General features: G+C 36.9%; 1 protein-coding gene across 4 annotated transcripts in view; it reads right to left on the bottom strand.

Moving 5' to 3' along the window:
- Nucleotides 1-25465, bottom strand: part of SERPINB7 (serpin family B member 7) — a 55487-nt gene that overhangs the window by 11442 nt on the left and 18580 nt on the right. The window contains exons 1-4 of one of the 4 annotated variants that reach the window (XM_030810074.1): nt 16386-16428; nt 11650-11835; nt 2015-2065; nt 673-789 (exon numbers count right to left, since the gene is read on the bottom strand). In XM_030810074.1, coding sequence (XP_030665934.1) covers nt 673-789; nt 2015-2065; nt 11650-11817 — 336 coding nt within the window. In that variant the 5' untranslated portion in view covers nt 11818-11835; nt 16386-16428. Of the gene's footprint in view, nt 1-672; nt 790-2014; nt 2066-11649; nt 11836-16385; nt 16429-18494; nt 18837-25465 lie in introns of those variants that run through there. The other 3 variants (XM_003264312.4, XM_012506250.2, XM_003264314.4) reach the window with 3 other exon arrangements.

Genomic DNA, 25465 nt, shown 5'->3' on the forward strand with positions numbered 1-25465 from the left:
GAGAGAGAAGCTCTAGAAGAGCTAGAAGCCACTAAGCATTTATACTTTTTTAAAAAGTCCAACTAGTATGTCATGTTGATCTCCTTCTAAGACTTGTCTATGTCCTTAAAAAAAATACGTAAAACTTAATGACATAAAAAATAAAATTTGGCCAGGCAAGATGGCTCATGCCTATAGTTCCAGCAATTCGGGAGGCTGAAGCAAGAGGATCACTTGAGCCCAGGGGTTCAAGACCAACCTGGGCAACATGGAGAGACCCTTTCTCAACAACAAAAAAATTAGCTGGGCATAGTGGCATGCACCTGTGGTCACAGCTACTCAGAAAGCTGAGGTGGGATTATTGCTTGAGCCCAGAATGTGTTGCCTGCCATGGACACCCCTAAATGGGCTGACTGCTCCTCCTTTCCATTTATAGCTCAGCATCCCTACCAATAGACACGTTCTCTTCTGTTTTGAAGCCTATCAGTCTAATGAACCTGAATATGTGGATTAATTGGGTAAAAAGTTGAACTTTGGAAATGGTGATGATATTTTCAAGACATCTGAGAACATAATAAGTAGCAATGAGAAACAAAACCATCTTTGTATTGCTCAGTAGAAAGACACAAGCTTTTGTTCAGATAATGGATTTAACAAGATTCAGGTCCTTCTAACAAAGGCAGTTTCACTTACCTTATGAAAGCCATACACTTTTTCAGCAAAAAGACCATTCACAATGCTGAAATCATAGTCCTTGTGGGATGCATTTATATCAGAAAGAACTCTTTTCAGTTGAGACTGGAGCCCTGGCTGTTATTAAAAAGATGTATAAAAATTTATTTTTGGACTGAAAAGATACGCATAATCTCACACATAAAATAAAACAGGCAAATTATACCATAAAAGAATTTTTTTAAATACTATAAAAACAGCAAACAAGGCCACATACATCTATGTCTTACCCTTTCTCAAAATAGCGTCTATGATCAAATGAAATAATTTACTAAGTACTTGGACTTAAAATTGTTAACAGAAGATAATGATTTCGCATAACACACATATTAATTAATTTTACCAATGTAAGTTGTCTATGAATATACAAAGAAAAAGGCAAAACATTTAACTTCATCCTTTCTTGCCCAAATATGGCCAATATGCAAATAAAATATTACTAAAGTAATAAATAACAAGTAAATTATCAAAAATTTTACTTGAAAAATTTACAATCTGGAAATATGAATAAAGCATGTTTCTTTGCTTTGAAAGGATAGTTCCACATTCTCCAACCTCCATCTCTTTGGCTCAAGCTAACCTCCCACCATAGCCCCCCAAGTAGCTGGGACTATAAGCTAATTTTTGTATATTTTGCAGAGATGGGGTTTTCCATGTTGCCCAGGCTGGTCTCGAACTCCTGGGCTCCAGTGATCCACCGGCCTCAGCCTTCCAAAGTTCTGGTATTACAGGCATGAGCCCCTGCACCTGGCTCACCTTCTCTTTTTCTTTTTCTTTTTTTTATTATTATACTTTAGGTTTTAGGGTACATGTGCACAATGTGCAGGTTTGTTACATATGTATCCATGTGCCATGTTGTTTTGCTGCACCCATTAACTCGTCATTTAGCATTAGGTATATCTCCTAATGCTGTCCCTCCCCCCTCCCCCCACCCCACAACAGTCCCCGGAGTGTGATGTTCCCCTTCCTGTGTCCATGAGTTCTCATTGTTCAGTTCCCACCTATGAGTGAGAACATGCGGTGTTTGGTTTTTTGTCTTTGCGATAGTTTACTGAGAATGATGGTTTCCAGCTTCATCCATGTCCCTACAAAGGACATGAACTCATCATTTTTTATGGCTGCATAGTATTCCATGGTGTATATGTGCCACAATTTCTTAATCCAGTCTATCATTGTTGGACATTTGGGTTGGTTCCAACTCTTTGCTATTGTGAATAGGTCCGCAATAAACATACGTGTGCATGTGTCTTTATAGCAGCATGATTTGTAGTCCTTTGGGTATATAAGAACATATTGTCTTTACCTGACTATTAGAAGAGTTTCCATATCCTGAGGCAGTGTTAACATGAAGCAACTGTAAACAGGGCACAAGGAAAGCAATCATTAGAATCAGAGGTTACGAGAACAGTTTGCGAGAGGTTTTAAAAATAAAAATATTCTTTCCCAATAAATGTGTCTAATTGCCATTCCAAGTTCATTAATGTCTTAGAGCAGATTCTCCCCGTGACTCTGAATGCACATCAACAGGCATCCTTGGTTTTAATTTTTATTGCATTTTCTTTCTTTACCACAACTTGATTTTCCCTTAGGTTTACTAGGATTTTGGAATTTGTGTCAATTTACATAAATGCTATAGTGATATCGCTTCCAATTAAATCATGCTTGTCTGGTAGTCAGTCCACACACGGATATTAACGCCTCAGTGCACAGCTCTCCCAGTCTGACACTGAATGAAAATCATATTTCAGCAGTGGAACTCTACAGTTTTCAATATAGTCAGTGAAATGTGACCACCATCTTCACTATACGATGGTGTAACTCAGAATACCTGTGGACTGGCTGGGTGGCTCACGCCTGTAATCTCAGCACTTTGGGAGCCCAAGGCGGGCAGATCACGAGGTCAGGAGATTGAGACCATCCTGGCTAACATGGTGAAACCCCGTCTCTACTAAAAATACAAAAAATTAGCTGGGTGTGGTGGCAGGCACCTGTAGTACCAGCTAGTCGGGAGGCTGAGGCAGGAGAATGGCTTGAACCCGGGAGGCGGAGCTTGCAGTGAGCCGAGATAGTGCCACTGCACTCCAGCCTGGGCAGCAGAGCAAGACTCTGTCTCAAAAAAAATAAAAATAAAAATACCTGTGGACTATTTTGTGATTTATGGAATGAATAAGCCTCTTTCTGAAGTGACCAGGCGGCTATAATTTTAACATTTGGGCAAATACAAATTAGGTCATCAATTCATGTGTTAATTTAGTATTTATTAAGTTTTACTTACCAGATTCTCCTCTTATTTTTTGTAATTTTGGAATCATGGAACCTATCAACATTTCCTACCAATGATTATTCCTAAATTTCTTGAAATGTCATTTTATGTAAAAAAGCACTGTTTTACTCAAATAGGCTCCAAAACTCTATGTCATCACCATTTAAAAAAAATATTTATTTATTTTTATTATTCTTTAAGTTCTGGGATACATGTGTAGAACGTGCAGGTTTTTTACATAGGTATACACATGCTGTGGTGGTTTGCTGCACCCATCAACCCATCATCTACATTAGGTATTTCTCCTAATGCTATCCCTTCCCTAGCCCCTCCAACCCACCGACAGGCCCCAGTGTATGATGTACCCCTCCCTGTGTCCATATGTTCTCATTGTTCAACTCCCACTTATGAGTGAGAATATGCAGTGTTTGGTTTTCTGTTCCTGTGTTAGTTTGCTGAGAATGATGGTCTCCAGCTTCATCCATGTCCCTGCAAAGGACATGAACTCATCCTTTTTTATGGCTGCATAGTATTCCATGGTGTATATGTGCCACACTTTCTTTATCCAGTCTATCATTGCTGGGCATTTGGGTTCATTCCAAGTCTTTGCTATTGTGAATGGCACTGCAATAAACATACGTGTGCATGTGTCTTTATAGTAGAATGATTTATAATGCTTTGGGTATATACCCAGTAATGGGATGGCTGGGTCAAATCCATATGAACACTTAAAACTCTTTCTTTCTCCCCTTCCCTCCCTACCCCATGTTTTACAGAGTTTTCAACATGGAGTGCTTCCCCTAACTTTCAGCTTATTAAGAATACAAACTCATAATTAGAATTTGTATTATCTCTAATATTCAATATTATCCCTTATATTTCTGTCTTATTGTTTATAACTACACATTGTCTCACACAAAGGAGGCACTATACAAATTTAGTTAAGGTAGTCATTTGTACCAACCAAATTTAAAAACTATATTTTGTGTATCAGCCATAATTTTGACCATATTAGTCTGATAGAGGGTTTTTCTCATAGCAGTGTATATACAGAATAACAGTTATTAAATCCTTCCTCCCCAAAGCTGACTTTTTTTAACTAATCCCACCATCATTGCTGTCATCAACCTCACCGTAGTGGTTTCTGACAAAGGAAGAGAACTTTTCAGCACTTGCCACCTCTGCTCCTTTAATTCAAAATTATTTTACGGAGGTTTATAAAATTTAAAATGTGTTGAATTTGGAGATTTTTGTATTAAGTGGGCTTAGTTTAAGGAAAAATTTGTTAAATTCATAATATAATACAACTGGAAAGCTTAATATTTTTCAGTTTAGAAATGTCCATATTTACAACAAAGTTCAAGAAGTCATTGCTGTTATTAAGTTGTAGTTTTGATCACCTAATTATTTACAAGTGATTTTTATTTCAATAGTGACTATGCATGGCACGTTTTCACCTATGGAAAAATTCAAAATCCAAAATTTTTAACTAGAACCTGCAGTGACTGTGTGACAGAGACCCTTGAACAATTCTGGTTCAACAGCCCATGGGAACATCAGCATTTGATTTATAGAAGAGCTTTCTTAGTCTTTAGATAAACTGTCACTGTGAGCATATGGTACTGAAAGACCTGTCATATAAGTCTACAAGAACATTTATGCAGTTATGATGAAGAAAAGATGATGAAAACATAAGAAGTCTTTTAATCTTCAACCTTTCACTATATTTTGAGAATCTTGCATCTTTGCAACATCTCTGCTCTTGGCCAACGTGGATTTTCAATGCCTTAAAAAATATGGCAGTTGGGCATGGTGGCGGGTGCCTGTTGTCCCAGCTACTCAGAGGCTGAGGCAGGAGAATGGCGTGAACCCAGGAGGTGGAGCTTGCAGTGAGCCGAGATCAAGCCACTGCACTCCAGCCTGGGGGACAGTGCAAGACTCCATCTCAAAAAAAAAAAAAAAAAAAAAAAAAAAAAAAAAAAAAAAATTGGCAGTTTTCTCTCCTCAATTGAGAGAAAGAATTCAGAGAGAGAATATGCTGGGTACTCTGTATCCTTAAACAATCCTGCCTCAGTTTTTTAGTCAATTTTATTGCAGCTGCGACTTCATTGGTGAACAGTGAGTGGTGAACAGTGGGGTTGGTCACTTGTCATGAGGAAAGGAAGGTTTAACAGGGACCTTCCACTCCATGGAATTATTTATTTGGACTACTATAAGAAAGGAAATAAAAGCATGTGTCTTTATACTTTGGACTATATCATTATAATTGTTTCATCCTTTGTCAGAAAATAGATGAAGTTTGTCTCTCAGGGCTCCCAAAATGAAAAGTTTCAAATGGAAGTCATTACTGTCCATCGTCTCAGTATAAGATGGAGAGAGACATGAGCAGTGGCCGGCTTGAACTTAGGTGGTCCCTTTGTATCCTTCTTTCCTAAAACGAGGGGTCAGGAGTTGATGGGACCAGCTCACTAATCTTTGAAACAGTTCAAGGAGGAAAGTTTAACCAGTAAAGGCTGAGAACATATTGGAAGTCATATTTGATTATGATACAATGTCTTGAGCAAAATATAAATGGCTATGTACATTTCTATAAATATAAGTTATAAAATATAATTTGACTGATGTCTGATAGTCAAAGTTTTAAACCTTCTACTTATTACAATCATACATCACTTTATGCAGATTCTTTCTGAGAAATGTACCGTTAGGTGATTTTGGCATTGTGTGAATGTTACAGTGTGTACTTACACAAACCTAGATGGCATGGCCTACTATACAACTTGGCTACATGGTATAGCCTATTGCTCCCAAATACAAACCTGTATAGCACGTTACTGTACTGAATACTGTAGGTAGTTGTAACACAATGGTAAATATCTGTGTATTAAATACATCTAAGAATAGAAAAGGTATAGTAAAAAACTGTATAAAAGATGAAAACTGGTAAAACAGTATAGGCACTTCCCATGAATGGCACTTGCAAGACAGGAAGTGGCACTGGGTGAGTCAGCAAGTGAGTAATGAGTGAATGTGAAGGCCTAGGATGTTAATGTATACCGCTGTAGACTTCACAAGCACTGTACACTTAGGCTACACTACATTTATAAAGAATATTTTTGTCTTCAATAATGTTAACTTCAGCTTACTTTAACTTTTTTACTTTATAAACTTCTTATTTTTAAAAAACGTTTTGATTCTTTTGTAACAACACTAGGCTTAAAACACAAAGACATCATACAACTGTACAGTTATATTTTTTCTTTATATTCTTATCCTGTGAGCTGTATTTATTTAATTTTTTTACTTTTTAAACTTTTTTGTGAATAAGTAAGACATAAACACTTTAGCCTAGGCCTACACAGAGTCAGGATTGTCAATATCACTGTCTTTTTCCTTCACATCTTGTCCCACTGAAAGGTCTTCAGAGCATTAACATGCATGGCACCATCATCTCCTATGATAACAATGCCTCCTTCTGGAATCACTCCTGAAGGGTCTGTCTGAGGCTGTTTCACAGCTAACTTTTATTTTTCATAAGTAGAGGAGTACACTTTAAAATAACTACTAAAAGTATAGTATTGTAAATGCATAAATCAGTAATACTCACCATTATCAAGCATTATGTACTGTACATCATTGTATGTGTTGGGCTTTTATAGAACTGGCAATCCAGTAGGTTGGCTTATGCCAGCATCACTACAGACACGTGAGTAATGCATTTCACTATGATATTATGATGGTGGCAACATCACTAGACAATAGTAATATCTCAGTTTCATTATAATTTGATGGTACTGCCCTCATATATGTGGTCCATCATAGACCAAAATGTCATTATATGGCCTGTGACTGTACCTTGTAAAAAGAACCTAGTAATTCATGTGAAGCCTTGCAGAGAAAAGAATCTCCCCTTCCCATTGGCCAAAATTTCTCTTAAGACAGACTGTAACTTTTGAACAACTCCCTGAAGTTCTTTTTTTTTTTTTTTTTTTTTTAATAGTCCTAAAGCTACCACTGGAAAGAATTATTTAGGAATACATGCATGGAACAAAAATATAAAATACCATGTTAAAGTGATTCAAACATACTAATATCTTCTCTGAGATAATGTTTGTGGCACCCAGGCAATAATTTTAAAATTATATGACTATCCAGAAGTCATGCGCCTTAACTTTTTGAATAAAGTTTTAATAAGTTTAAATAACATCATTCTTTGATCATTACTGATACTACTCTCTTTTGATATGAATTTGGTTGATTTTCTGATATTCCTAATTGAATCTTAGTAAACTGGAAGGGTCAAATATTGAAATGATATGTATCTGTTTTTATCTTTACAAAAATCCAAGAAATTGTAGATTCAACAGTAAAACTACCATGACTAAAGATGCATAATGATGCTACAGGTGGAGCATCCTAATCCAAAATCCAAAATGCTCCAAATTCTGAAATTTTTGAGCATCAACATGACACACGTGGAAAATTCCACACGTGACCTCATGTGATGTGTCACGGTCAAAACTCCGTTTCATTAAAAAAAAATGTTTTAATGTTGTATAAAATTACCTTCATGCCATATGTATAGGTTGTTTATGAAACACAAATAAATTTCATGTTTATACCTGGGTACTATCCCATCTCATGTATAAACAAATATGCTGAAATCTAAAAAAATCCCAAATTGGAAAAAATCAAAAATCAAAACACTTGGTCCCAGGCATTTTAGGTAAGGAATATTCAACCTGCAGTAAATATTTATGTGTGATAAATATTAGATGAAACTTCAAAGGGTTTGTTTATCACAATTCTTCCTCTTCTTACTTTTCTTATCGAATTCTTTGGTGTTTCTATCTGAAATACAAAGTGTGCTATACTTTCATGTTCCCTCATGTGCTTATGTAGGGAAATCAGAATTTTTTTTTTCTGATAACTGGTTAATGAATTCAGATGATGGCAATGAGGAAAATCATGGGTCTATACAGTCTAAGCAATTTCAGGACATTTGGATTAAGGATTTTTTTTTTAAAAAAAGGATACTATGAATCATCCTTGGGCTTCTACCCATATATTCATGCCAAATTATAAAACTATTATTTCTTCTTAGAGAGTGGTAGAATATATAATATACTATAATGATTATTTTTAAATGCTTTTTGTAAAACTCAGTTGCATTTTAGAAAATTCAAATTTGTACAACTTTTAAATAATATTGTAATCCAAACATGACTTTAGAAAAATATATATATGTGTGTGTGTATGTATATATTTCATAATGTATTTCAATGGAAACATCTTGCAAGAGAGAAAAAAGTCCAAACACATGGCTCTCATACATATGTAATCCAAATGTGTAATCCAAACTATATATAATATATAAAATAATGCATTTCAAAGGAAATGTGTGGATGTGTGTGTGTGTGTGTATAATGCATTTCAATGGAAATGTCTTGTGAGAGAAGAGAGGAGTAAGTAGCTTACGAAATAGGAAAATCACTTTTTAATACTTTTATATTCAAACACTGTAAGAAAGAACAGCATTATTAGATCTAAATGAAAAAAAGAACACACACAAAAAACAAAAAACAACAACAAAAAAAACCATGAGTCTGAACCCATGACTTTGTCAGTAAATATGCTTTTCCAGCTCTTTCACTCAAATGGTGAGCAGCCTTCATGGCACTTCAACTGCATTGAACCTCAAGCACACTGATTCTTGACTTTAATCAAGTAAACATATATATTTACTCTATAATATATATTTAATAGAGTAAAAGAGCCACAGTTTCATAAGGAATAGCTGAGCTCCTTCTGGAGCTAAGGCAACTCAAGACAAGCCCAGATAACTCAAGCTAAGATAACTCAAGACAAGCCCAGAACGTCTTGTCAGAAAGCAAAAATATTTTAAAGTTATTGGGAAGAACTGTTTAAAAAGATTGGGTTAAAGAGATATCTACTGGCCAAGCTATGACACTTTGAGCATCAAAAAGAAAAAGAAACACAGATCCATGGGAATGCTTAAAAGAGACACACAAATGGAAGCCATAAATTGAGCCTGGATTCATTTAAAATAGAAATGTGTGATTCATGGTGTCGAGGGTCGAGTGTTGTAATGAGAAACCAACTGAAGCAGGGGAGAAGCTGAGAATTAATTTCCTAGAAGACATTTACAGAGGATTAAAATGTGTGCAGATAAATTAGATGAATGTTTTTGTGTCTGTAGTTGCCTTTTCTCCTCTTACATATTTTTTCATGCAAGATCATATTAGTAAGAGTTATAAAAAGTCACACATGAGAGTAACTGATGAGGCAGTAAAGAGTACAGAGCAAACTCCAGCAGAACAGCAGCTCTCTCAGTTCACCATGACTCATGAGCTGTTGACCCTGGTCCACCAGGCATGAGGTGCGGGGCAAGGAGACCTCAGAAGGTGTACCAGACAGGAGCTGAAAGATTGCTCCTGACATAAAAGCACACAGTAGGTAAGAGCTGTGTCTTCTGTTGCATTAAAATCAAGCTTTAGTCATAGGCATGGCGCCTGCATATCATTGTCTAACACAATAACAGTGTAAGGTTTTTTTCTTTATTCATTTTATCATCAAATCAACATCCTCCATGCACAAGTGAGGACACTAGTGCCCACAGAGATGAAATGATTTTCCCAAGGTCAGAACTTGGACCCAATCTTCTAACTCCCGAACCAAGGCTGTGTTTCCCTGATACCAAGTCATCTCACTTGGTTCTGAAACATTATGCATTTTTATGAATGAATACATTTTTATCTGTTGAATGTTTTTCAAGGGCTTTATATTTATTTATCAAAATACTGACTTTAAAATACTGAAGCTTCATAATGATGTACTTTGAGCTATATTTCAGTTTGGTGGCTTCAGAGCAGTTCTCAGCTGGAGACTGGTTTTGCTTTTGAGGGTATTCTTTGGAAATACTTGGAAATGTTTTTGGTTGTCATGATGGGGGAGGGGTATGCTGCTAGTAGCTGTTGATGAGAGGCCAGGGATGCTGCTAAATGATGCATAGGACAGCCCCTCCCAACAAAGATTTATCCAGCCCATAATGTCAGTAGTGCCAAAGTTGAGAAGACTAGTTGTAGAAGATCATCTTGAGTTTGAATCTCAGGTTTGCCATCTACCAGCACACGGTAAGGTCACCCCTCCATAAAATCAGGATAATATTCCCACTTCAGTGTGCCAACGTGAATATCAAATAAGATCGTATTCTTAGGGCTTATCCCAGATCCTGAACACTGATAAAGTTCTCAGCAGATAGTTGCTACTATCATCTCATTAAAGTGTGGTATCCTATGTACTAGGTTGTAAACCGCTCTAGCGCTTGAAAAGAACGGCAGTCTAAGGCTCTGTAGTTGTTCTCCAGCAATTAATGTTTACTGAGCTATTCAGATAAAGGAAGGAATTATTCTAGCTTAAATTATCTCCGCAAATGGTTTTCCATATGAACTGAGGTATGACAGGCTACAACAGGCACCAGATTCCTCTGGCAATCCCTTCTGAACTAAAACAATGGGAGGAATAGTGGGGCAAGAGGTGGGCACTGGGAGGTGGGCAGAAAGGGACGACATCAAGGCCTCTGCATGCAGCCTGGACCTGGCATCTCACTTGCTGTTGAGCTACTGAGTTTCAGTGGCAATTTTCTGAGAAGGGAGGGAAACCTTGACCATTCCACTTCCCTATAAAGTGCACCCAGAGCTGTGTGCAAGGGTGTGTTAATAAGCACTCCTTGAAGGTGGCCGTGAAGGTGGTGATGATGACAATGTGAGGACTATTCAGGTAGGCTGCTATTATCTGGAATGTACTATGATGTTTTTGTGCCCAGGTAACCAGTGCTTAAACTGGGATGTCATTGGAATCTCCTTCTAACTCTCCTATCTCAACTGTATCTACTCAGGCAGTGGTTCTCAACCTTTCATGTGCACCTGGAGAGCTCATTAAAACCCAGAGTGCTGGGCCCCACACCCATAGTTCCTGACTCAGTACTTCTGGGGTAGAGCACAAGTATTTGCATTTCTTTCTTTCTTTTTTTTTTTTTGTTTTGTTTGTTCGTTTGTTTTCTGAGATGGAGTCTCCCTCTGTCACCCAGGCTGGAGTGCAGTGGCGCTATCTCGGCTCACTGCAATCTCCGCCTCCCAGGTTCACGCCATTCTCCTGCCTCAGCCTCTCTGGTAGCTGGGACTACAGGCGCCCGCCACCACACCCGGCTAATTTTTTTTTTTTTTTTTGTATTTTTAGTAGAGACGGGGTTTCAGCGTGGTCTCGATCTCCTGACCTCGTGATCCGCCCGCCTCGGCCTCCCAAAGTGCTGGGATTACAAGCGTGAACCACCGCGCCCGGCCCAACATTTGCATTTCTAACAAGTTCTCCAGGCGGTGCTGATGATCCTGGTCTGGGAAAGACACTTTGAGAACCACTGCACTAAGGGAAAACATCAAAGCTGCGTGCTTGGAATATTTCTGCTGCCTCTTGGCTCAAAAACAAGTACTGCAAGCTGTGTGCTTTCTTCACACCCAAGGCCCCGTGGAAATGTGTGAAGATGTGACACCTTGCGCCTCATGATGACCTCCATTAACATGGGGACCATTGCAATGAAATGTTCTCGTGGGAAAAACAATTTGTCCCGATGATTAACTGCAAAAGCTGAGACTGACCTTATCAATCTGAGAGAGAGAGTCACCTTGAGCGCCCAAGCGGACCAGGGCCAGGGCAGCAAAGAGGCTCAGAGAGGAAAAGAACACATTTCCATTTCCTTGATTGTCATCCATCTCTCTGAACAGGTTGAAGCAAAACTCTGCATTTGCTGCAGCAAGGGAGGCCATTGCGAAATGGAGTGCAGCCTAGAGGACAATGAGGAAATGAAATTAGTTCCTGGTACATTTTCTAGGAATATTATATTTTTAGATTTATTTATTTTTTATAATTTAAAGCTTCATTTTTTTCAGCCTTGGAGGTAATCATCAAATAACTCTAACAAAAAGGGAAAAGTTCCCTTGGCCCAGTATCCTTGTCACTAATACCCTAAAACTATCTCTTCTCGTTGGTGGACATTTCTGTCCTCAGTGGCCTGTGAGTGGCCTGTTTCCAACCCCCAAGCAGACACATTCATGGGGCTCGCTATTTCTCAAATCACCCCAGATTTCTGAACTGAAATAAAGCAAAAGTAAATATTATAGTATTAGACAGCCTATTTGAGACACTACAGCCTTTGCTTTCTAAACCATCTGTAATTCAATACAATGTTAAATTTTTGAGGTTTAACACATCATTTTTAACCCATTCTTTCCATTAAGGCCTCTGTAAATTCTTAGAACAATCATACGTTCTATTTTTTTCAAAACTGTCTTAATTTTAAGTATTATGCATCATTGGTCCCATAAGTGTATTAATTTGTTTAAAACCATTTTCTGATTTTTTTGGAATGCAAAATGTGGTTATCAGAGTATGTATCAAGAACATGTACAAGACTTTTCAATACATAGGCCTGTTTCTTCCTAGAGAACCCAGGGTGCAGTAACAAATTGGAGATTATCTTCAAATTCATGATGTTGTTTCTGAAATACAGAGGGCTGCCACCACCATGGAATTCTTCAGAGATCCACTTGGGTAATTTTTTTTTTGCAGAATTTCTCCACAACTCAAATTGATCTCAAAATCAAGGTTGGGGTTGTCTCAGACTAAATGAACTTACATGAATTCTCCAAATTATTCCTCACGAATGTCCAATGATATTACATCTGATGGTGTGGCAGGTGCCAGGTGTTGCAGACGCCAGGAGTCAAAAACCCTTAGGGGACTTCATCCAAGTCTCAACCTTATTGCTAATAGTTAGTTGTGTGAACTGGGTCAAGTCTTTAATTTCTCTGAACTTCTAAGTTTCATCTTGTTCAGTGAGATGATCTATGTACAGGATCTAGCATAGCAATTCTCAACAGAAAATCATGCTTCCTTGTACCTTTTGCCCCATAAGAAGAGCACACATAGGCATCTGGGGACTGGCATGTTGTGGGTAAGGAAGGGGGTCACAAGGAGGGAGAGCCATGCAGTCTGAAAGAAGAACATTCTAAAATTGCCATTGTGTTGGCTTTGTCGCAGTTGCAAATACTTAAGGCCTTTTAAAATTGCAGATGAAATTAAAATAAGTTTTTTAAATTTTATTATGTCAAATGGGAGTTTGAGTTAAAAAATAAAAAAAAAAAACTTTTCTAGTATAATGCATGATCCAGAGTAGACATTCAATGAATTGAAGCTGTTGCATTTACTATTCTCTGTGAAGTGGTAATAGCCTGTTCTGTCCTAAAAGACAGCAAACATTTCCAGAAAGAATGTCCCTGAGGGACCCACACTCTGCACTTTGGAATTCCAAGCACAGAGAACACCACTGAGGCATGACACCCTACATGATGCTGTTTTTCAGGGTCAAATTCAGCTATATAGAATTCATTATAAGTCATACTCCTCAGTTACATCCTAGGCACATAAGGTGAGAAAATAATTCACACCACACGTATCTTTACTCTAAGAAAGAACACCTGTGTTCTTTCAAAAGTTACCCAGAAAAAAATGTATGTTGATTTTATATCTAATCCAAGTAATCCCGGGTAAAAAGTTGTGGCAATTGTGATTAAAGCTACAGGAGAAACTCTTTGCAACAAAGGAGACGAGAAACAATGAAAGTTAGGGCTGGGTATACAGGATGCGAGTTGGCAGGAAAAGGGCAGCTTTATACAGTGAGTGATATTAGCAGTGCCAAAGGCCCCCAAATGTTTAAGGGATTCAAATCATATTTTAGACCTAAAAATAAGTATTCCTTCTAAAATATGAAAAAATAAGATCAAAATTAACAAGTTTACAATTAAATATATGAAAATGAAATCTATGTTGATTTTTCCATTTAATTTAGTAGTCATAAGAATTTCATTAATTTTAGAAGGAAATTGTGTGCTAGATTCTCTCCATCCTAAAGAATTTCCAAGGCTTCATGCTGGTTGCTGAAAATCAGACAGTAGTAAATGAAATGAATTTTTCTCAGGAAAGTAACTTTGAAAGCAAAGTCATGTTAATCCTTTCAAAGGATTTACAGTGAAAATTATATTTAATAGAAGATTGGGTGTATTTTAATGTTTTCATAAAATGTGAGCTAGAGCTTTTAAAATAAGACCTGGAAGATTTTTAAATGACCCTGTTTAGAAACCTGCTTGCACGGGCCAATGGGGGTCTGGAAGCTATCATTTCCCAAAGTGCAAAAATATACTTTAAGGTATATTTCTCTTTGTTCAAGTTCCAATTCTTCTTGTTGTTTTACAAATTATGCCTAAATATTTTATCCTTTGGGGCAAAAAAAAACATTTTTATATTTTTGAATAGTATTCTTTAATTACTTTCTAAGTACTAATCACGAATTTTCATTTTCTAAACTTTCAGGCATCCTATTTCCATGGTAAATTATTGATGAAACTATAATCTTATTGGAGAAAAGAGAAGCTACACAAGAATGTATTCATTCAGGATACAGAGTATATAAATGTTTAGCTTAGGTAAGTTTTATGGCAGAGAAACCATACTAGAAAAAAAAAATCACGACAGAGAAACATGAGCCAAGACATTCCTAGATAATTATAAATTCTCAAGTCATAACTCTTAAAATGATAGGTGATACTTAATAGTATTTACTTTAACATTCTTGTACAGACATGTTCATGTATGTTTAAAATAAATACCAAAAAGTATGTTCCATTTCACATAATTATTTTTATTATCTTTCTCTATGCAGGTGCACTGTTTAAGTTCCAGGAATAAAAGTAAGATTTGTTTCTCCTCTTCTGATATAAAGTCTGATTCTCACTGGCAAATAAACAATTATATTTAAGGCTGAACTGATTGTTTTACACCCCCAAGTTTTCATCAGGTGACACATAAATAAAAATTAGCATGAGACCAAAACGTGATTTTTCCTTTCACCTATAAATACTTTCAAAGCAACTTAAATAGATAAAACATTAACAAAAATAAACTAAGTTCAGGCAAGCCACCAACAGCTACCAATTGACTTCAGTGCCAGTTAAATAACTAAGGAAATTGAAGGAAAACAACCACATAAAAGCTACCTAAAGAAGATGTCAGTGTGACACCACTCAGTATTTCATTGTCTGGACATGGCAATGCAGGAAAGTTCTTTTCAAATCATAAAAGAACTTTATATTCTGATTTTTCATTTTGCTAAAAATATATTATATTCTTATGTTTCTTGCATAAATATTTTAGCTTAACAAACAAGCATGCAATTAATTTATAATTTTAAGTTAACAAAAATTAGCAAGTACTCATGGATGTTTTTACATCCCAAACTTCAGACTTGAGGGTCTAAAAGTCCATGGCAGCCTGAAGCCTATTTGATTCCTTATGGTCTATTTTAATCTGAGAACTTTTTTATCCCTTTCATCCTTTAGCCAATATATTATTTGCATCAAAACAACAATAAAAATAGATATTTTCTCACTATAGCTTCTTTTTAAAGTTTAATAAAAAGCAAAAAGTAGTTTTTAAATAAAGCATAAGAAAATTCAGGCACAAAACACATTCAATAAAACATAAAGTTATGATACTATTTTATGGACCTAAACTTATTACACCTAACTGATGAATTATGTGCCTTAAATGCTTGATAAAAGTATTATCTAGTCTTAGGATACTTTTGCCTGTACATGGAAAATTAATTATAGTTCATGATACACTATTTTTAACAAAAGCTTTTATATTTACTGAATTAGGATATACATATAGGAAAGAAATGAATAATCCCTTGAATGTGATTAATTTTTATTCTTATCAATAAGTCAAATACAATGCTATACAGATAGTACTGGGAGAAATATTTTAAAATCTTTGTATTTCTTTTAAAAATGTAGTTTCAAATTTTGATAAACCTCTAATCAAATTAGTATATTATGTACTTAAAAGAGTTCAATTCTAATCTCAAAATTCAGTATATTCCAACCTATAATGCCTTAAATAAGAAACAGGAAATATAGAATCTAGATTTGCACATAATCCCCACTTATCTCTTCAAAGATGGAATATAAATTTTTCAGCTGGCATCCGATTCCCATGCCATTCTCCCATGACACCACTTAAATCAGTCATAGACAAGCTGTAAGGTGGAGAAGCAGACAAGAGGACCAATATCCGATCTGGATATTGTTTGATGAGTTTAATGTCTCAGACACAAAGTAACCAAGATTTATTTCTCTCTCTCTCTCTCTCTTTCTTTCTCTCTGTGTGTGTGTGTGTGTGTGTGTGTGTGTGTGTGTGTGTGTATGTGTGTGTGTGTGTGTGTCTTTTTTCAAAGGATCTGGCCAGACTTGAAATTATGGACTTCAGAAATATTTACCTTACTGTCTTCATAGAGGAAGTTGGCCGCTGGTTGGGTGAGTCTGAAAGAGTTCCTTGCATTACTCTGAAATATAAAGCCTCTGACTCAGACACTCCCTACTTTTTTTTATGATGGCCATGATAGTTTTAAATAATGTCGTTAAAATGAATATGTTCAGGTGCTTTATAGGGCAATTTAAAAGAAGTCCATAGAATATTAGCTACAGCTCTAATTCAGAGTAGTCAAATAGATATTTTTAATGAATCAAATTTTAGCGTGAAATGTTATTTCATTTGATATTTAATATCACTAGTATTTTTATGTAGTAAATTTAGATATCCCTACATTAAGGCACAACTGGCACTTCTTACATGTGGAAATTCAATTACTGATTTTTGTTGTTGTTTATTTGATTCCTCCCTCCTCCAATTTTGGTATTTGATGAACAAGACTGAGCCCCACCTGAAATAATTCATATTCTGACATCTATAAATTCAACTGTCGTAGAGGAGTGGCTCTGCAGTCCCAGAGAGTTGAAGAAAGCAAAGTGCTATAGAATAGAGTGGGCCTTTTCTCATCCATAAAATAAAAATTCACACCAATTACATTTTCATTAGTATATGCACACATACATATGTGTGTGTTGCTATGTATGTGTATAATCACCAGCATGGCATTTATGCTGTATTTGGGGAACACTGTATTTAAGAGAGGTAGGTGAGCTGTCCCTCTCAGGAGAAGTACGGTTGTACTTTACACAGTATTTCTGACTTTATCTTACACACCATTTCCCACAAGTGTTTGCCCATACTGCCTTTATTTTCATTGTATGATTAATGCTAAAATTGAATATGCTGACTGTTTGTAGCTCTCTAAGGTGAATATGCTATCAGAGAGAGAGATGCATTAGAACACATTGAACACATGGAGAGGGATATCTACCCCCATCAGAAAAGAAATACATTAGTGATACGAACTTAGAAACCAAACAAATATCCAAAAAGTGAGCAAATTTGATAATTATTAACTCCAGAGAAAGCTTACATTGTGAAAAGTATATCATAGTACACTTTATAGATCAACTGTGAATAAAATTATCATAGTCGTAATGATTTAAACCCTCCAGTCCTCGTTAGACGTCCATTGGGACCCACTTCTTCCCTTTGTCTACCAGAGCTTCTCACAGATCTTGGTTTATCTAGTACACCCAAAAACTATGCTTCACATCAGGACATGGTCTTTCAACTCGCACTATCTTAAGGCACACAAGAAGGTTTCTGACCACAAAACTCTACCCTCATCTTCTCAAGGCTGTCTGAAATCACCATGGCAGTAGCCATCAGCTCCCACGCCACTGATAGAAGTAAGGTTTAGAAGGCAAATAAATCAAGCACGAAAGAATACACACAGTAAGATGCCCTTCATGAAAAGATCAAACCAGACAAAACTGTTTTTTTATGGATGCTTCCATGGGTGGATAGACTAAGCCAAGGGTATAACTGCTTTAGTTAACTCTAGTGGGAGGGGAGGTTCTGTTGGTAAAAGAATGGGGAGGGAGGTTTTAGAGGTTCTGGCGATGTTCTATTATTAAATTGTATGCATCTATTGAATTCATCTTTATGTAGCCACATTGTATTTCATTATTTTAAAACTCAACAACAACAACAACAACAAAAAAACATGGAGCCAAATGACCAAATGCCTCTGAGATAGGGTCATGGCATATTGTATATAACTGATAATTGATCTATTCCTGATAGCAGGTTTTGATGGACAATGGGCTGAGACACCAAGCCGAGGATACACAGGCATCAGTGAGGTAAAGAATAGGATGCAAAATAAGTCCAAGACTGACTGACATAGCCCAAGGAAGAGACCACAGGTCACAGTGCTCTCTCCAGCAGAATCCAAACCCAAGCACATTTGTGTATGGTGATACAAGCTGCCCCACCAGAAAAGCATCCCTCCAAGGAAGCGACCTGGAGAGATTTCAGTCCTCTGAGCATGATCACTGGCCGTTTATGTCTTCCTTGAGATTCGTTAGTGAACTTACCTCTTGCCTACAACAGAAGATAAGAGCAATAATGTAAATCAGTAATTGGATATGCAAATCAACATTGTACTCACGCTAGCATCTGATACCCAGAAGCAGTGATGGGAATCTGATCTCCTTTCTCTAGGTGATCGGTTCTCACTCACAAAGAAAATGTTTCCACACTTCTCAAGGCTGTTGAGCCCTAGGTATTTTCCCCCATGCACTTAGGAAGGTGATGAAGGAGAGCTTCGAAGGGAGCCTGTTTTACCACTACCTAATGAACCAAAGTCAGCATTTCTAGACAAAAATTTGTTCTAAAATTCAGAGAATTCAGTTTTAAAGGCTGTCCAAAGGTGCAGCCTGCACCCTGCACAGGCAGCAGCTTATTGATGAATAGACCTGGCTTCTGGGATGGCTTCCCTATGACTCAGAGCACAGCACTGTCTCTCAAGAATCTTATAAGCATTTAGGTTTTGAACCAGGTTTCAAAATAGTATCTGACTAAGGTGGTTGTTATGTAGTTCATTCAGTTTGTATGTGAATCAGATTTGAGGAGGCAATATTCCCATCTCTGTTTCTTATAATGACAATGGTTTCAACGTAACCATAAAAACAAGTTTCAGAATCAACAGTATTTGTCAGCCTGGGTCAAAACATACTCTTCTGTGAGAAATGTGCAAATAGACTAACTAGACATCAAATCAACTAAGGCAAGATAGCAGTGACAACAGTGACTTTGTGAGCTTAGGGTGCCATTCTATTGCAACTTGCCACTCATAGCCTAATTTCTTTCAACCCTATCCTGTGTAAATTTCCCTAGCATAATGACCTAAAATAGAATCTCACACAATGTTTTTTATCATTCTCCAATCTTAGATTTTCATCTGGACCTCTAACCTTTTTTGCTGGCTTCTCTTTGTACTGCTTTCCATCCTTCCCTCTTTTTCCCAGTTTTCTCTGACTTGGAATTTTCCAGAGAAACATTTGCCCTGTCAGTTATTGCACCTGGCTTCTCTAAATGCGTACCTGAACTGAGCAGCTTTAGATAGGAGCTGAAACTTGGTGTGTTCATTCATTCTTGTCATCCTGCCAGCCTCTCCTCCACCCTTCTGATCTGGCAATGGAAAGCCACGTCTGCACCACCCAGATCCTTCCTCCTATAATACAGGCTAGACTTTGTTAAAGTGGGTTTGCACTTTGAAAAGTGGCGAGGTGTAGGGAAAGGCAGGTTGGGCCCAGTTGGTTGCCTACACCTCTGCCATCAGAACATGCCACACTGGGGCAACAACACGTTTCAGTTTCTGGCCCTAGCATCATGAAGTTGAGCTATATGTTGCACCGACCATCACCTACTATGCACGGAAGTGACTGCAAGCCTTGTCCTTCTGCCTGAGTGTTTTCAAAAATACAGCCAACATTTATCCAAGTAACTGGGTTCTCTATTGTAAAAAGCTATTGGAATTAGAAGGTACCATCATCTTACAGTTGCTCGCCTCTCAATTTTGTGCAATTTTGCCTCTTTTCCAGGAAGAAGGGGGTCCTGTTAACTTATCCAAAATCAAATAGAGTAGTTATTGCTCACCTCCATGATTGTTTATGAGTAGTATAATCATAGAGAAAAGTAAAGTTGCAGATAATCCCTGAAATTTAATTTTGATTTAGCAGTTGTGGTGAACTTTCTGAAGGAGAAGGTTGTTAATATGAAAAAAAAAAATAAGCCTACAAATGGATTCCCTGTTCTCCATATTCTAATTGCAGTGTTCATAGGCTGAATATTTTGAATCCCACATCCTTTCTATTTCTTACCTACTGAGGATATAAAGTACTTTCAAGTGGTGAAATGGTCAATAGGTAAAAGGCAAGGGACTCAAGTGACACACATACTAGATAATCTTCTTGGAATTACCAAGAGTCATCCATAATTAAGGCTCTACTCACCATTGTTTTCTTCTTCACATTAACTCAGACATCCCTCCCACTACTGTGTTTGCAACAGTTGATTTACAATTAACCAATCCCAAAGTGACATAAGTCTGAGAAGAAAGCAGTCATGTGGACTGGCGTGTTACATTAATTATTCTCCCTTGCCATACAATGATAATCCAAATTTCCATTGGCCTTGCCAGTTCATGCATATAGATGAGGAAACATGAACTGTAATAACCTACGTTTACTGTCTCTTGTCCTCACTTACCCAGGGCTGAAGATTGCTAAGAAGTTTAAGGGTTCCCAAGGAAACAGATTTGCTCATCAGCTGCAGCCACCACACGGGTCTTCTGTGCTTCTCTTCTCCTGCTCTGGGCCCTCATCAATGTTCTCAGTCTTCAGAGAGCACCAGTGTCTCTGCCAAGAATATTATTTCCCTGTGCCCTCATAGACACCATGCCACAGGGTCGGCATCATCACTTGGTCCCATGAAGAAATGAGAAGAAGAGCCCTTCCTCACTCTTATGATACTTTGCTACCAGGCACTTAGCAGGGATGCTTATTGTCCGTGCATCTTCTATTGCTTGGCATCTAATCAGTTCTAGTTGCAGATGCTTATCCTTGGGACCAGTTGAATAACAGAGACTCTTATGTTTCCTCATTCACTCACCATATCCATCATTACTCATGCATTCTTTTTGTAGGTTCCTTGATTCAATTGAAATGAACAAGTGTAAGGAGACACTTTGTGAGGCTACCAAACCATCATATCACGCAAATACATTTCAATCCTTTCTACTATCACCACTAAATATTCTATCTGTAAATTTTTATTTGAAGGCTTTATCCGAAGTATTTCTCCCCTCATTTTTTCCAAATGAACCACTAGCCATTCCTTCTCTCTAAAGGCATAATATAAAATAAATTTAATGTCCACCTTTCCCATCAAAAGCCTTGAAAATAAAACAAAGTGGTCTTATCTGGAGCCAAAGTTATTCTCTTCTCCAAAATTTGGGTGTCCTATAAAACTAGGGAGTGATTTTTAAGTAATTAGGGGATGACCAACCTGAGCAACATAGCCAGACCCCATCTTTCTAAAAATAATAAATAATTATTATAATTAGGGGAAAGCACTGCCTTTTCACAAGTCATTCTCATGCTAAATCTAAAAGAAAAGTGGTGTTTTTTCCACATAGATTTGATGTCACAACTTCCAATCTCAAAAAGGTTTTATTCATGGTGGTTCTCCAGCTACCTAAACAATTTTTACCATTTTTTCAAGATTTTTTTCTTAAATTAACTCAAATTCAATACATGTGTGCCCACAATTGTAAGGCTATATTCTAGATACTAGGAGATATAAACTCCTTCAGGCCAAAAACCAAGACTTATTCCTATTTCTTTCCCATTGTATATTATAGGGTCTGTTAAGATACTTGGGGCTTGATAAATGTTATTGAATTAATGAAATGTGCTAAGGTAAAATGAAACAAGTGATAGGATAGAAAGGCAAGCAAATGGAAGTGCTCAGGAAGAAATAATTGGAAGTGGGAGTCTTAATTAGGCCTCGCAAATAAGCTAGCATTTGATCTGGATCAGGGAAAATGAAGATGAGAAGCATCCCGGGGAGAGAGAGCAGCATGAGCAAATGCCCATGGAATTAGTGTACATGATGTGTTCTGAGAATAGTTAGCAAATACCTAATAATCTGGCGTGGAGTGGTGGGGACACTTTAGGCTCAGCTGTCTGATAATGATGTCATTAAGAGACAGAGAATTCAGCAGGAGGAGGCTGAATGATGGGGAAAGAGGAAATAACAAGTCTGGTTTTGAATACAGTGAAATTGAAATACCCATAGAGCATCCATTTGGAAAAAGTAGTTGAATACTTAAGTCTGTATATAAAAGAAGTGGCTGGTGATAAAGATGCTTATTTGGGGTCTCTGACATCTAGATGGCAGCTAAAACCTTTGATGTGACTTCCAGACAGAGTCCAAAGCAAAAAGAAGGAAAAACATTGGGAAGATCCCTTGGGAAATTCCCACACTTAAAGGATAGGCATAACAATAATCCAGACTTCTATAGAGACTTGGAAAGGCCAGACAACCAGCTGTGGTGAGAAATTCAATATTTGTAGAGGAGCTATTAGCAAGGTGATGTGATTTTTCTGTGGTCGTAATTGGAAGTCCAAGAGCAAGGTAGAGAAAATCAATGGTTAGGTTGCAAATTATGAATGCAGATGTGGTGGGCTAGAATTTAGTGTTAACGAGAGTGCAGTTGAAATAGTAGACCATGAAGACCAGCCTGGACAGTGCATAATAAAGAGGTGGGCAGGACCCTCCTCACAATCTTCCAGAGATTGTTTCAGGACCATGGACATCAATACATCAGGTTCCTACCCCCAAACTCTTGTAACTGGTGAACGTGGTGAGCCTTTATAGGCTGAATATAAAAGAAACTAAGAAGGCTTGATGGACTTTAAGATTATAGACATCATTACACTGGAAGACAAAGTGTTATTAAACATGTTTAATGGGAGGGTGGAGTACACAAAGGCTGTGATTGCAGGTAAAGAGCTCAGAATTTCAAAAGTGGACCATTTTCAAAAGGTAACAATGTCCAGGGGTGCCCAACAAAATGGAGTGCAGAACCGGTTAAATGGCTAGACAGTAGATGGTATCCAGTGTGAGCATTCAGGCCAGGGACAAGCTGGTAGAAAAAACTGAGGTACAGATGTCAAAATCCTGGAGGGTTCTGAAGGAAGAGCTTGGAGCTCGGCAGGTAGTCATGACCAAGCTTGGAAAGAAGGAGCAGATGTAGATGTGTAGGGCTTCAAAGGAGGAAAAATAGTAAAAGAAAACAATAGAAAAATGCCTTAAAAATGATGGCAAAGAGCCAGAAGAAAAGTCATTTTCTCTTCCTGGCCTAAATTAAGGTGCACATGGGAAATGAAGAGCTTCCACATGAGAGGGGTTTAAGGAAACTACTAGGGATTAATTCAGGATTACACAAGGTGTCAGTAGGGAAGGCTGTGAACTCTGGTTACATAGAGCTCTGTAGTTAGGCTGAAGATTCAAGAATTCTTTGGTGACCGAATACTAATGGCGAGGGCATGGTAAGGGGTGCTAGATTTAGTGTAGTGCCCAGAAAATGGAAATGACTTGGGTATACTTAATGTTCCAAATTAGGGATATTCTTTGCACATTCTAAAATATATGAACCTATTCCCTGGAAGCTGATGTCATTTGTGTTTTATTTGTTTGCTTGATATGTTCTTTGTTGGTCCAAATTCCAGACATTGAAATTTTTACATAAACTCTGTTTTCCAAATCTAACCTTTGTAATCTATCTATTTATTTGAATAAAATCTTGTAGTAGCAAGTTCCATGGCTTAATTGCAGATTCTATCATATGAATTCATTCTAAGTGATTGCATGTTAGGTCTATGTTTACTTCTTGATGTATTCTTTGTCATTTTACTGTGGGCAGGACATAAAGGAATTCAGTTACTCTATGTCTCTTGTTTACATGTAAATATTTACCCTCTCTTCTCTTCTTGCTATAATTCCTCCTCCTTCTTCTGATTCTCTTTTACTTTTGAAATGAATAATCTCAGCTTTCACTTGGCAATAAATAACATGATATAATATTCTCCTCATGCATTTAAATGAATGCAATCAGTGGAACTTCCTATAATCTCTCTGATCAGAATTCCAACTGCTGGAGACCTTGTTGGTTTCCACTTATTTGTGCTACATCATTTCATCACGTTATCATGGCCCCAACCAACAGAATAATAAATGATAAATTCTTGAAGAATCAAGTCTTGAAGAATCACTATTGTTATCAGTGCTACCTTTTCTATTTGAACTTTTTAATTCTATGAGATTCATGAACACACACAGAGAGTTTCCTAAACAAAATCCAAATCTAATTTTAGAAGCAAATTAAAGTTCACTTTCTACCTCAGGATTTCAGCTTCCCAAAGAAATGCAATAATTGGTCCTATTTCATCTCCTAAATTATTTTATCATCACATTTTGAATGTCATTATTTGTCATGAAAAAGTAAATATTCTGAATCTTTAGATTTATTAAGCTTTACCTTGACCAGTTTCAGTGGCAAAGTTAAATATAAATGATGCATTTAATTTTCCTACAAGCCTCTATTTTCTTATCCTTTAAAATTATTGTTGTGTTTGTAAATGGGAGCTTTAAAACTTCTACCTATATTCTTCCATATGCAGAGTGATGCTTAAATCCTCCCTTTAATTTTAATTAAATATGCAAATTCAGTGGCCTTGAAAGTAAATATATATCCAATTTTTCCTTTATTGATAGATACGAAGCTAAAGGAAACTTTAGACATTATTTAAGTTGAAGTCTCCCATTTTACAACATGAGAAAAGTAGGGTTCGAAAGTTTGTGTTGTGTCTTTCTTAAATAAGAAGCAGTTGATCCTCTCCTTTCTCCCGCCCTCCACCCTCAAGTATATGCTTATTACCTGAGAGAGGAAATAATCTCTATACAACCTCCCTGCCGACATGCAGTTTACCTATATAACAAACCTGCACATGTACTCCTGAACTTAAAATAAAAGTTAAAAAAAAAAAAAGAAGCAGTTGAAATAGATCCTAGGGTGCCTATGATTTTTTTTTTCTTTTTGAACCATGAAGCCTTCCTGATCATTTCTGGGCTTGTCTCCCACTACATCCTTTTAAACTTATCCTTAGAAGTCAGAAGACAATATGGCTACTATCTTGACTTATTCATAAATATCCCCACAAAATCTGCTTAAAAAAATCACAGTCTATCTGTTCTCATAAGGGTCTATGAGAAACAGAGAATCCCATATATAACCTTATCAAAAACAAAAGTAAACGCTTTCAACTCAGAGTAGTTTCCTATTTTTGGAGTAATAAATTTCCAACCCATGCAAACCCTTAGAAGGATGCCTTTAATTTATGGGCAGAGGTTGCAATAGCATGTATCAATTCTGTCTTTAAGAAAAAAACAATATGTTCTTTGTATGCGAAACACATAAGAACACATGAAATAAGTATAAACTAATGGGAAGTCTAGTAAGATTAGGAAACTATTAAGAGTTTATCTTATTGTGGTCATTTCATTTACAATTCT

This window comes from Nomascus leucogenys, chromosome 4 (genome assembly GCF_006542625.1).
Source record: "Nomascus leucogenys isolate Asia chromosome 4, Asia_NLE_v1, whole genome shotgun sequence".
Classification (NCBI taxonomy): Eukaryota; Metazoa; Chordata; class Mammalia; order Primates; family Hylobatidae; genus Nomascus; species Nomascus leucogenys.